The sequence below is a fragment of the Mustelus asterias genome, chromosome 17, assembly GCF_964213995.1.
Source record: "Mustelus asterias chromosome 17, sMusAst1.hap1.1, whole genome shotgun sequence".
Taxonomy (NCBI): domain Eukaryota; kingdom Metazoa; phylum Chordata; class Chondrichthyes; order Carcharhiniformes; family Triakidae; genus Mustelus; species Mustelus asterias.
The window spans coordinates 58284300-58297813 of NC_135817.1; the positions used below are offsets into that span (position 1 = coordinate 58284300).

Here is a 13514-nt window from a genome sequence, read left to right on the forward strand (position 1 = left end):
CACTCCTTTTTTATCAACCTTTCCTAAGTGTGGTGGTGTCTGTCCTAATTGCCTTCATTCTTCACCAAGATATCACAGGAAAAGAAAATGATCAGTAGGTTGATTTGTATCTAACTATTCATTACAGCAAATAATACAAATCCTGATGTGCTCTGACTGTAAATAGGCTACAAGTATTAAAATGATGCACAAAATCTATCTCCAAGGCCATGGTTCTTAACAGATTGTCTCCAGTAATTCCTTCTGCTTGATCAGGTTGACTCCTGGGATGGCAGGACTGACGTATGAGGAGAGATTGAGTCGGTTAGGATTGTAGTTCAGAGGAATGAGGGGGAATCTCATAGAAACCTCTAAAGACAGGGTAGATGCAAGGAGGATGTTCCCGATGGTGGGGGTGTCTAGAACCAGGGGTCACAGTCTGAGGATACTGGGCAAACCATTTAAGACAGAGATGAGGAGAAATGTAATCACCGAGAGAGAACTCACTCCCACAAAAAGTAGTTGAGGCCAAAACATTGAATGTTTTCAAGAAGCAATTAGATACAGCACTTGAGGTGAAGGGGATCAAAGGACGTGGGGGAAGGGGGGATCAGGATATTGAGTTGAATGATCAGCCATGATCATAAGGAATGGCGGAGCAGGTTCAAAGGGCCAAATGGCTGTCCCCTGTTCTTATTCTCCATGTTTCTATGTTTAAATGAGTAATTAAAGTGGAATATTAAAATCTCCATTTCCCTTCGTGTGTTGAAAACCTGGTACCAGGGTAGTAAATATCAGAAATGCACAGCAGACCAATAAAAATCAGATAGGCCCTGTCATCGGAAGCAGCCAGTTCTGGCATTTCCATTATCTTTTTTTTTGTTTTGAATGAAAATGCAAAGCCGGAAAATGTAATTACTGATTGTTAGAAGCATTAATAACTGACAAAAGCTTGGGACTAAACAGGCAAAATATCAGGAGAAATCAACTGAGACTATGACCCTCTGAGCGCTGGTTTTAAATTGCTCAGAAATCTATAAATAGCACATGTAGTGTCATCTAAAAATAAATCGCAACGAGCAATAACACACGTTAAGAAGCTCCTAGGCTCAATAACACAGCTAAGTTCAGTTCTTATGGGGTAATATGCTGTGAAAAAGGTATGTTTTTTACACATTTTCGCTCTTCGCTTTGATCTGTAACTAAACTTAAATTGCAACCTTGTTATGATTCCGAAACGCAGTGTCTAGACATTCCCCTGGCAGACAGGAAGTTGTGGTGGCCCAGGCTAACACTAATGCAAAACCCCCTGTTAACTTGCTGCTATGTCTGCACAGTGCCCTCATCAGCCTTTCTTGGTAGGGCAGGGTCTAGGACATGGGGACAGAACCTTAAAATCGCAGCCAGAAGAGGAGTTAGAAAACACTCATGGTAGACGTGCAAAACTCTCTCCGACAAAATTACGGAGACATGGTCAAAGGAGGGACAGAACTGGCAGCTCAACATTCCGGGATATCATTGTTTTAGACACAGAAACATAGAAATATAGAAGATAGGAGCAGGAGGCCATTTGGCCCTTCGAGCCTGCTCCGCCATTCATTATGATGGTTGATCGTCCAACTCAATAGCCTAATCCTGCTTTCTCCCCATAACCTTTGATCCCATTTGCCCCAAGTGCTATATCCAGCTGCCTCTTGAAGACAGAACAGAAGGAGAAACAAAAGAGGTGGGGGAGTTGCATTGCTGATTAGGGAGTAGATCACAGCCAAGTTGAGGAGGACACGTTGGCGGGATCTTGTAGTGAGGCATTATGGGTGACACTCAGGAATAAGAGGGTGAAATCTCAATGTTGGGAGTGTACTATAGACCTCCCAACAGCACGCAGGAGACAGAGGAGCAGTTGTGTAGTCAGATACTGAAAAGGTGTAAAAAAAACAGGGTAGTTGTAATGGGTGATTTTAACTTCTCCCATATTGACTGAGACTCCCTTATAGCAGGGGCTCGGGTGGTGAGCAATTTGTTAGATGTGTACAGGAGGGCTTTTTGATACAGTATGTTGACAATCCAGGGAGGGGCCATACTAGACTTAGTATTGGGAAATGAGCCAGGCTAGGTGATTGATTCAGAGGGGGAGCATTTTGGGCTTAGCGACCATAATTCCATAAGATTTAAGGTAGCCATGGATAAGGGCAACAGTGGCCCTCGGGTGAGGGTGCGTAATTGGGTGAGGGCTAATTATATCCAAATTAGACAGGAACTGGGGAATGTGGATTGGGAGTTGCTATTTGAGGGCAAATCCACGTCTGATATGTGGGAGGCTTTTAATGGCCAGTTGATTGAAATGCACAATAGGCATATCCCCACAAAAACAAAGGATAGAAATGGCAGGATCCCATGGATGAAGGAAATTATAAGCTTAGTCAAAAGGAAAAAGGAAGCATGCGATAGGTCCAGGCATCTTAAAAACTGACAAAGCCCTTGAGGAGTACACTGAAAGTAGGAAGGAACTTAAACGTGGAATTAGGAGGGCAAAAAGGGGCCATGAAATGTCTTTAGCAAACAGGGTCAAGGAGAATCCCAAGGCTTTTTATGCATATATTAGGAGAAAGAGGATAGCAAGAGGAAGGGTAGGCCCACTCAAGGACAATGGAGGGAAGTTATGCGCGGAACTCACAGGAAGTGGGTGAAATCCTTAATGAATACTTTGTATCGGTATTCACCAAGGAAAAGGACATGACGGATGTTGAGGTCAGGGATAGGTGTGTGAACGCATTTGAGAAAGTCAGTATATCAAAGCAGGAAGTGTTGGGTATCCTAAATTGCATTAAGATAGACAAGTTCCTAGAGCCGGATGGGATCTATCCCAGGTTACTGCGGGAGGCAAGAGAAGAAATAGCTGGGGCCTTAACAGATATCTTCGCATCCTCTTTGACCACAGGCAAGGTTCCAGAGGACTGGAGAATAGCCAATGTTGTCCTCTTGTTTAAGAAAGGAAGGGATAGTCCAGCTAATTATAGGCCAGTGAGCCTAATATCAGTGGTGCAGAAGCTTTTGGAGAAGATACTGAGGGACAGGATATATACGCATTTGGAGGAAAATGGACGAGTTAGTGACAGGCAGTATGATTTTGTACGGGGAAGTTCTCACCAACTTGATTGAGTTTTCTGAAAAGGTGACAAAGAAAATTGATGAGGGAAGGGCTGTGGATGTAGTTTATACGGACTTTAGTAAGGCTTTTGACAAGGTCCTACGTGACAGACTGGTACAAAAACTAAAATCAAATGGGATTTGATGTGGCCTGGCTAGATGGATACAGAACTTGGTTATAGGAGACAGAGAGTAGCGGTGGAAGGGTGCTTTTCAGAATGGAGGTCTGTAGTTAGTGGTGTTCCGCTGGGATCAGTGTTGGACCTCTGTTGTTTGTAGTATATATAAATGATCTGGAGGAAAATGTGTGTGGTCTGATTAGTAAGTTTGCAGATGGCATGAAGATTGGTGGAGTTGCTGATCGTGGCGAGGATTGTCAGAGGATACAACAGGATATAGATAGACTGGAGACTTGGGCACAGAAATGGCAGATGGAGATTAATCCGGATAAATACAAGGTGATGCATTTTGGAGCAAATTTAGGTACAAATTATACTATAAATGGCAGAACCCTTAGGAACATTAACATCCAGAGGGATCTGGGTGTGCAGGTCCACAGTTCCCAAAAATGGCAACACAGGTGTCCAAGGTGATTAAGAAGGCATATGGCATGCTAGCCTTCATCAGCCGGGGCATTAAATACAAGAGTTCGGAAATCATGTTGCAGCCATATAAAACCTTGGTTAGGCCACATTTGGAGTATTGCGTGCAGTTCCAGTCACCACATTATCAGAAGGATGTGGAAGCTTTGGAGAGAGTGCCAAGAATGTTCACCAGGATGTTGCTTGGTCTCGAGTGTGTTGGCTATGAGGAGAGGTTGAATAAACTAGGATTGTTTTCACTGGAAAGACGGAGGCTGAGAGGAGACCTGATAGAGGCCTACAAAATTATGAGAGGCGTAGACAGAGTGGATAGTCAGAGGCTTTTGCCAGGGTGGAAGTGTCAATTACAAGGGGGCACAGTTTCAAGGTGAGAGGGGGAAAGTTTAAGGGAGATGTGCGGGGCAGGTTTTTCACGCAGATTGTGGTGGGTGTCTGGAACGCGCTGCCAGAGAATGTGGTGGAGGCAGGGACATTAGCAACATTTAAGAGGCATCTGGATGGGTTCATGGATAGGGAGGAAATAGAGGGATATAGACCGAGTAAGGGCAGAAGGTTTTTTTGTTAGTTAGGGCATCATGATTGGCACAGGCTTGGAGGGCCGAAGGGCCTCTTCCTGTGCTGTACTTTGCTTTGTTCTTTGTTCTAAAAAGCTCAACTGATCATTTTAAATCTGAGATCAATAGTTCATTGAGTACAGGAGTTGGTAAATCATGTTGCAGCTATATACAACCTTGGTTAGGCTGCATTTGGAGTACTGCATGCAGTCCCTCGGGCTTTTTTAAATTCAATCATGGGACATTGGCGTTGCTGGCTGGCCAGCACTTATCGCCCATCTCTGGTTGCCTGAGGGCGGTTGAGAATCGACCTCATTGCTGTGGCTCTGGAGTCACATGTAGGCCAGACCAGATAAGGATGGCAGATTTCGTTCCCAAAGGAACATTAGTGAATCAGATGGGTTTTTCCAACAATTGACAATGGTCCCACAGTCATCAGTAGATCCTTAATTCCAGATTAAGATTTTTTAAATTGAATTCACCATCTGCCACGGCAGGATTCGAACCCAGGTCCCCAGAACATTAGCTGAGTTTCTAGATTAATAGCCTAATGATAATACTACTAAGCTATCACCTCCCCTATAAAAGGAATGGAGCCAAGGCCACAATCTCATTGAATTTCAGAGCAAGTTGAGGGGCTGAATTGCCTATGCCTCTATCTATTTTCCTCTATTCATTGGTTCACTGCCACTGTGGGCAAAAAGAGTGCAATTCTAGTCAAGCCTTTAAAAGTTCTCTGAGTTTGCTGCTAATTAAAAGGCAGTACATGCCTTTCTCAGTAAGATGGAAGGAGTAGCAGCTAGCAGGGGATCCTAATTTTCCAGTCCGGCCTTGAAAAGATGCTGCTGGTAGAAGTGACTTTCACCTTGCCAAGAACCACGATTCTGTGCAGAGAGAGATTCAATGACCTCACAAGGGTGGCTAAATGAAATCAAGGTAAAATATACCACCAACCACTTTGGCACAGTGCACAGTGATTAGTATTCCTTGCTTGGTCACTGTCTGTGTGGAATCTGCACGTTCTCCCTGTGTCTGTGTGGGCTTCCTCCGGATGCTCCAGTTTCCTCCCACAGTCCAAAAGACGTGTTGGTTAGGTGCATTGGCTATGCTATATTCTCCCTCAGTGTACCCGAACAGGTGCCGGAGTGTGGCGAGGGAAAAATGATCATAAAACCAGGGTCACAAAAGGACAACTGAGAATGGACCATGGACACTGAAAACTGAAGAGGACTGGTGGGGGGGCGGTGCGGGGAGGGAGTTTTCCTTTCCCTCTTAGCATGTTTGGTGGTGGCGGGAGGCAGCATGCTGCTCACTGATGGTGGGATCTTATGGTCCCGCCATTGTCAATGGGGTTTCCTATTGAACACACCCTTCATCGCTGGGAAACTCATGGCGGGTGTGTGTCGTCATTGGGACCGTAAGACCCCGCCACCGTGAACGGCAGCAAGATTTCAGTGCTTGAATCTGGAGGACGAGGTGATGTAACATCTAACAGGGAGACAGCTAGCAGTTGAAAAAGGGTTGGGTTGGAGGCAAACTGGCAAAAGAAGATTTGTAGAGACTGGACAAGGCTCATTACATATAGTTTCCGCTTCTTGTCTTTTCTTAAAGTATTTAATGCCTTGACACTCACTTGCTTAATTCTTCAAGGATAAATATTAACATGCATACAGCTAAACAAAGTCTTTTGTCTTTTGTATCATAGAGATTGACTTGAAGGAAGAAGTGAAGCACTCCAATGATTAAGCAGGCACTTCCAGATCGACAACTGGTGCCATGTTGTCACAAGTACCAATATAAAGTGATCCCATGCAAAGAATTAGCTGGACAGTCAGTAAGGTTGTTGCTGGGTAAGCCATTCACTTACTAATAAAAATGAAAGTCTGGGAAGAGAAGGAGAGTGATCTTCCTCCTGGAGGGCTGGTGGGATGTGGGGAAACGCAAAACTCAGGGGCCTAGTTTTCAAGTGAACACTAGATCGCAGGACAGCTACTGGAGTTGGTATTCATAGGATCTGGACAGTGCAGAACGAGGCCATTTGGCCCATCAAGTCTCTCTGGCAGAGCAACCCACCGTAACTCCATATATTTACCTGCTAATCCCCCTAACACATCTTGGGACATTAGGAGCAATTTAGCATGGCCAATCCACCTAACCTGCACATCTTTCGGACTGTGGGAGGAAACCGGAGCATCCAGAGGAAACCAACGCGGACCCGGGGAGAAAGTGCAAATTCCACATAGACAGTGACCCAAGGCTGGAATTAAACCCAAGTCCCTGGCGCTGTGAGGCAGCAGTACTAACCACTGTGCCACCGTGCCACCCATATGGTTGTGAGATGGTGGATGAGTGAAAGAGGTCCACTACCCACATCTGCAATAGAGCGCAGGAAACTGGTCATGGTCACCGACTCTGACAGGATATTGCCACAACATCAGGACACCAGGAAAATTCTTTAATGACTTTGGTGGCTTCTGGAGTGGCAACTACCAATGATTTGATAGATATTTTGATCAGAACATTTTCTCAAGGCATCCGAGGCTTCACAAAGGCTCCAGCCTGCATTGCCATCAAAGTTTTGAACCTGGGAGCTGCATGAATAGCCTGCAAGCCGGGGTGCAGAGGTTGCTGTCTGCATGTGAATAAGGAAAGATATTTGCCCATTCCCCACACCACCCCCTTCCCCCCTTTCCCTCCTCTCTCCCCCCCAATCACTCCCACCCACCTTACTATTTTAGGATGTCAATGTAGGGAAAAGCACCTTTGTTTCATGGGTTGGCTTGTCTCCTTCTCCAGTCAATGAAAAGCAGTGGGATATTTGAGTAATAAAAATACGGAGTTGAATTTCAGATTATAGGGAACAATTTAAGACTTAGGAAAGGCTTCCTGTAGTTCTTCATAAAATCATATGAGAAGCGTGTTCTCCTCTTTGATTCAGCAACAATAAAAAGACGATGGGAAGAAATTTGTCCTAAATGTAAAACAGGTAGAATCTGATTGGCTGCCCAATCAATGCAGTGCCAGATATTCAGTTCCATCACACCCTGGCCTTATTGGGGCATTTGTCCAATGAGATTAAATTAGAGACTTCAGCCAAGCCTCATTATACATCCTTGACTGAGTTCCCAAGCTGATGGATGGCACGTGGGTGGCACGGTGGCACAGTGGTTTGCACTGTTGCCTCATAGCGCCCTGGGAATCCAGGTTTGATTCCCAGCTTCAGTCACTGTCTGTGTGGAGCCTACACGTTCTCCCTGTATCTGCATGGGTTTCCTCTGGATGCTCCAGCTTCCCCCCACAGCCTGAAAGATGTGCCAGTTAGGTGCATTGGCCATGCTAAATTCTCCCTCACAGTGTACCTGAGCAGGCACCGGAGCATGGCAACTAGGGGATTTTCACAGTAACTTCATTGCGGTGTTAATGTAAGCCTACTTGTAATACTAATAAATAGACTGCAAAAAGACATCCATAAGACTGTTTAAACCACTTCCCCCCAGGGAAAACATTATTTGATTGACAACTCTTGCTCTGTAATCTATTATGTCAATTGCACAATGCTTATTTACACAAGAGTTTCAAGTGCTTGCAGTTTCAGCTATAGATATTTAGGTTCTGGTTGATTGGCACTTTTATAAGGCTATAGTGAAAGGCATTTTTTAAAGAAAGTAGAAGAACATGAATGAATTACAAGTTTTTAAAATCATTTTCACACATATTATATGATTATAGAGCTTATTGGTTCTACACAGAGAATATAGTGAGTTGGGGCATAGAATGGGCATAGAAGTACCATAGTTTGGTATGGAGGGTATGGAGGGTGAGTTAGATGAAGGCGTAAGGGGGAAGAAGTTGGCATGGATGGGGCACAGGGAGTATGTGGGGAAGGCAGGGGTGTGAGCGGGCGAGGGTTAGAAGGCTGTGCTTAGTGTTGCTATGACTATTACAACTGGGACTAAGTCCCAGTGCATTGAGGTAGGCTTTTTAACAAGCCCATCTCAGAAATTGGCCACCCTTGTGGCTGCCTCTGAACTCTTTCTGGGGGCAGCCGACCTGACTCCTGTTACCACCTGCCAACCTGAAATGTCTTTGCTGGCCAAGTCAGGTTCCTGAGAATGGGCAGGGACTTCCTCCTCCTCTCCATCTTCCTCAGCACCTTCCTCCTCACTTCCATAGGTAGTTCTCACTCCCCCCCCCCCCCCCCCCCCCCCCACCCCTCCACTGTGTGGTATTGTGCAGTAAGCAGTCCAGCATTGCTACTGGGAATACTGTAGAGCCCCACCTGAGTGGTCAAAGCTCAAGAAGTGCATTTTGAGAATTGAACATTCTGCTCTGTAATACTGTGGGTCACCACTGATCTGTGCAGGTTGCTGGAAAATCTGAGGCATCTGGGGGCACCTCAGTATGGTGAGTACGGTGGCACAGTGGTTAGCACTGCTGCCTCACAGCACCAGGGACCCAGGTTCGTTTCCTGGTTTGGGCCACTGTCGATGCAGAGTCTGCACATTCTCCCTGTGTCTGCGTGGGTTTCCTCCGGGTGCTGCGGTTTCCTCCCACAGTCCAAAAGATATGCTGGTTAGATGCATTGGCCATGCTTAATTCTCCTTCAGTGTACCCGAACTGGCGCAAGAGTGTAGCAACTGGGGGATTTTCACAGTAACTTGCAGTGTTAATGTAAGTGTACTTGTGACACGATTAAAGTGGCATGGTGGCAATGTGGTTAGCACTGCTGCCTCACAGCGCCAGGGACCCAGGTTCAATGTCTGCGTGAAGTTTGCACGTTCTCCCCGTGTCTGCATGGGTTTCCTCCATGTGTTCCGGTTTCCTCCCACAGTCCAAAGATATGCAGGTTAGGTGGATTGACCATGATAAATTGATCATTAGTGTCAAGGGATTAGCATGGTAAATACATGGGGTTACGGGGACTGGGTGGAATTGTTGGTGCAGCCTCAATGGACTGGATAGTTTCCTTCTGTACTGTAGGGATTCCATTCTATGAGTTGTAGCAGCTACCAGAGAACCTCACATAGATTTGCAGGAAAGCCTTGCTGAGTTCACAACTATCTGAATATTTCGGGAGCGGAATGACTTTCCGCTCACCCAGATGCCCGATTAATGAGTTGGAAACCTTATGATGATGTGGGTGCAGTCAATAGCCCCCTGCACCCGAGGAAAGCCTGCCAAAAGTGCAAACCCCGTGACTCTCTGGGTGGAATTCTCCGGCCGTGCTGGTCTAAAAGCCGGAAATACCCACCCGACCGTCAATGGTGTTTCACATTCTCCACAACCCACCCGCTAAAATTCCAATGGCAGCCGGGGGGGGGGGGGGGGGGAGAATTCCGGCTTCTGTGTCGGAGACACCACACCCATCGTGAAGTGAATGTCCTTCCCCATGTGAGCGAACAAGTGATCGGTAACTGCTCTGATGAAAGTGTGTGCGGCAGACAGTGACATTCCACATGGGCCTCCTGCTGAGCTCTGGAAAGAGTTTGATGCATAAAAACTTTCAGGGTCACTGGTAGGACATGAGGATCGAAAGACTGTGGTTCAAAATGTTTTAATAACATACCACATATAGGGGAAGCGATGGCCCAGTGGTATTATCGCTAGGCTATGAATCCAGAAACTCAGCTAATGCTCTGGGGACCTGGGTTCGAATCCCACCACGGCAGATGGTGGAATTTGAATTCAATTAAGAAAAATATCTGGAATTAAGAATCTACTGATGACGATTGTCAGGAAAAAACCCATCTGTTTCAATAATGTCCCTTAGGGAAGAAAATCTGCTATCTTTACCCAGTTGGGCCTACACGTGACTCAACTGCCTTCAGGATGGGCAATAAATGCTGGCCAGCCAGCGACTCCCATGTCCCACAAATGAATTTTTAAAAAATGTCCATCTCCACTTCTGGGTTTAATCTCACATAGAAATCATAGAAACCCTACAGTGCAGAAGGAGGCCATTCGGCCCATTGAGTCTGCACCGACCACAATCCCACCCAGGCCCTCCCCCCACATATTTACCCGCTAATCCCTCTAACCTACACATCCCAGGACTCTAAGGGGCAATTTTTAACCTGGCCAATCAACCTAACCCGCACATCTTTGGACTGTGGGAGGAAACCGGAGCACCCAGAGGAAACCCACGCAGACACGAGGAGAATGTGCAAACTCAACACAGACAGTGACCCGAGCCGGGAATCGAACCCGGGACCCTGGAGCTGTGAAGCAGCAGTGCTAACCACTGTGCTACCGTGCCGGCCGCATTGTTTTTCTGTCATACTGAGGTATGATCTCCAAGGTTGGTACACCCTTACCTCCTTCCCAATGTGCTCCATGCTGCCTCTGTCTCCTAACCTGGTGCCCTCCCTCTGCCCTCACTGTGGTTATGTTCAGTGGCACCAATGTTTGAAGGTCCCATCCTCATTTTGTACCTTGTCTGGAACACTCCTTCGTGCCACCCAAGTGCCTGAGTCAGCTGGGGCAAAAAATGTTGCCCTTCCAGATCCAGCAGCTCCTCCCTTGGGTTAAAGCCGGGAACCAACCCTCAATTTTTTTTGTCACGTCTGTGGCAGTCGCAACAACTTTTCAGTGTTATCCAAAGGAGTCCCTGGATCTACCTAAGAGAGTAACCTCTCTCTCCAAGGAGCTTGCAAACTTTAAATCTTCTTCTGATAGGTGAAGGCAGCTGCAGTTTTACATGTCCAATGATTTGATTTGATTTGATTTGATCTTTTATTGTCACATGTATTAGCATACAGTGAAAAGTATTGTTTCTTGCACGCTATACAGACAAAGCATACCGTTCAGAGAGAAGGAAAGGAGAGAGTGCAGAATGTAGCGTTACAGTCATAGCTAGGGTGTAGAGAAAGATCAACTTAATGCAAGGTAGATCCATTCAAAAGTCTGATGGCAGCAGGGAAGAAGCTGTTCTTGAGTCGGTTGGGACGTGTCCTCAGACTTTTGTATCTTTTTCCCGACAGAAGAAGTGGAAGAGAGAATGTCCAGGGTCCGTGGGGTCCTGAATTATGCTGGCTGTTTTTCTAAGGCAGCAGGAAATGTAGACAGAGTCAAAGGGTGGGAGTTTGGTTTGAGTGATGGACTGGGCTACATTCACAACCTTGTAGTTTCTTGCGGTCTTGGACAGAGCAGGAGCCATACTGAACTGTGATACAACCAGAAAAAGTGCTTTCTATGGTACATCTGTGCGAAAATGGTGGGGGCTGTGTTCAACAGGGTGGGGGGCTGGGTTTGGCGGGGAGACTTCCAGATTTGTGCCTTCGATGTCATTTTGGATAAGCCAGGGATTCACTCCATCATGGCACATTTTCAGGCCTAAGTCGGGTTTCAGGTGCAATGTTATCTTGCTATCCAAATTAGTAGGAAGAAAGTCCTGAGCAAGGGCACTAATTATTAAGCAGTTCAGAAAATATGATTAAGTGACATATATTTGTATCAATCCTTACTGGCTGCTTTTGGTAACTTTTATCGTTCCATTATTGCTAATAGGTTTCACATACAACAGCAACAGTACATTCACAGGAAAGCTGGTGTTTCCGCTGCATCCAGTAACTGCAGCCAAGAAATAAGACATTGAGGGAAAATGGCTCACATGGGAATTCAGATAATTGGCTTTTCTCTTGGCCTCCTCGGTTTGTTTGGAACTTTGGTCACCACTGTCTTACCACACTGGCGCAGAACAGCACATGTGGGTGCCGATATCATCACAGCCATGGTGTTCATGAAAGGACTTTGGATGGAATGCGCCTGGCAAAGTACTGGCATCTACCAGTGTCAAGTCCATCGTTCTCAGCTGGCATTGCCTCCAGACCTCCAGGCAGCTCGTGCTATGATGGTAATTTCCTGCTTGCTTTCGGCGCTGGCCACTTGCATTTCCATCATGGGCATGAAGTGCACGGTGTGCCTGGAGGAATCTTCATTGAAGAATAACATTGCCGTCTCAGGGGGAATCTGTTACATCCTCGCTGCCATCATGTGCCTCATTCCAGTATCCTGGTCAACGAATGATCTAATACGAGACTTCTACAACCCGATGATTCCACCCGGAACCAAATATGAAATGGGAGAGGCTTTGTACATTGGCTTTGTGTCAGCGAGCCTGACGCTGATTGGAGGGACTCTCCTTTGTCTGTCCTGTCCTCAGCAGAGGCATGGCCGCCTCTATCAGCCACGGGCTTCATCTTCTCCTCAATGTAGATTACCAGCTGTGTGTAACGGCAACCCGACTTTGCAACCATCAGCCTCACAAAGCAGCTACCGTTTACATGACTATGTGTGAGCCCAGCAAAGAGAGACTTGAATTCAGACCCTCCTTTCTTTTTGTAAAACAAGATCTGGAATTATAAATACTTCATGTCAAAGCTCCAGGACATTGCTCTGTATTTCGTGAAGGAACAAAACATATAGAGGAGGGTCCCAGTTCTACAGAAGAACCAAGTCACTTTGTTTAGCAGTGGGTTTTGTGAGGGTAGCATGTTTTCATTGATCTTATTTTGTGTTAAAAAGAACTACATTTCAGTATAGCTGTGTCTGCACTGTAAACTGTAAATGACCAGCATTGAGCTCAATGTGGATATTTAGATCTTTGCATTGAAGTGTTCACAGTGGACCCTAAGTTACAGGTAATTTAAGTCATATTTGTGCCAGATTACTGGGAAACAAGCTGTTTTGCTATACAGATAGCTTAAAACTTAACTAAGTGGTAAAATGTATTTAATTATTCACTTAAAAGCCTTCATTGTCTTTTACTAACTTAAAAATATATATTCTGTGTAAAAGCTGGGCAAAGCTCTTCAATAGAAAATGTTTTGTTATAAGCGGGGCCCCCTTTAGTGTTAAGTTAACAAATCAGATTTGAACAGTAAATTTTGTAATCCAAATTTGTTTGAAAATGGAATGGCATCAAAAGGAATATGTTGCCTTTGGGTGTTCATTTTGTTTGTGCATATTCCGGTTCCTTAGTTTGCTTTTCTGTTTGAGCGAATCACTTAGAATTTGAGACTAACTCATTTTTTGCTAAAATTCCAGTTAATAGTTGATAAGAATACTTCACAAACTAATATTTACATTTCACTTCTCTGTACAACAACCAAAAACCAAGTTAGCTACAACTTTTCAACTTAAGAGTCAAGTTGGTTGATATAAGGAGAAAAAGCAATGAACTAAACGTACAAGAACCTGTATCTGGGGCGGAGGGAATTTTCCTGTCCTGCCT

The 13514-nt window shown here is 45.5% G+C and overlaps 1 protein-coding gene across 1 annotated transcript; it reads left to right on the plus strand.

Annotated features, from left to right (window-relative positions):
• The first annotated feature begins 1056 nt into the window (after window positions 1-1056).
• LOC144506174 (claudin-14-like) lies at window positions 1057-13148 on the plus strand. Its single transcript, XM_078232021.1, has 3 exons — window positions 1057-1139; window positions 5988-6132; window positions 11789-13148. The coding sequence occupies exon 3, from the start codon at window positions 11883-11885 to the stop codon at window positions 12576-12578; it is 696 nt and encodes a 231-aa protein (XP_078088147.1). The 5' UTR covers window positions 1057-1139; window positions 5988-6132; window positions 11789-11882; the 3' UTR covers window positions 12579-13148.
• The last annotated feature ends 366 nt before the right edge of the window (window positions 13149-13514 follow it).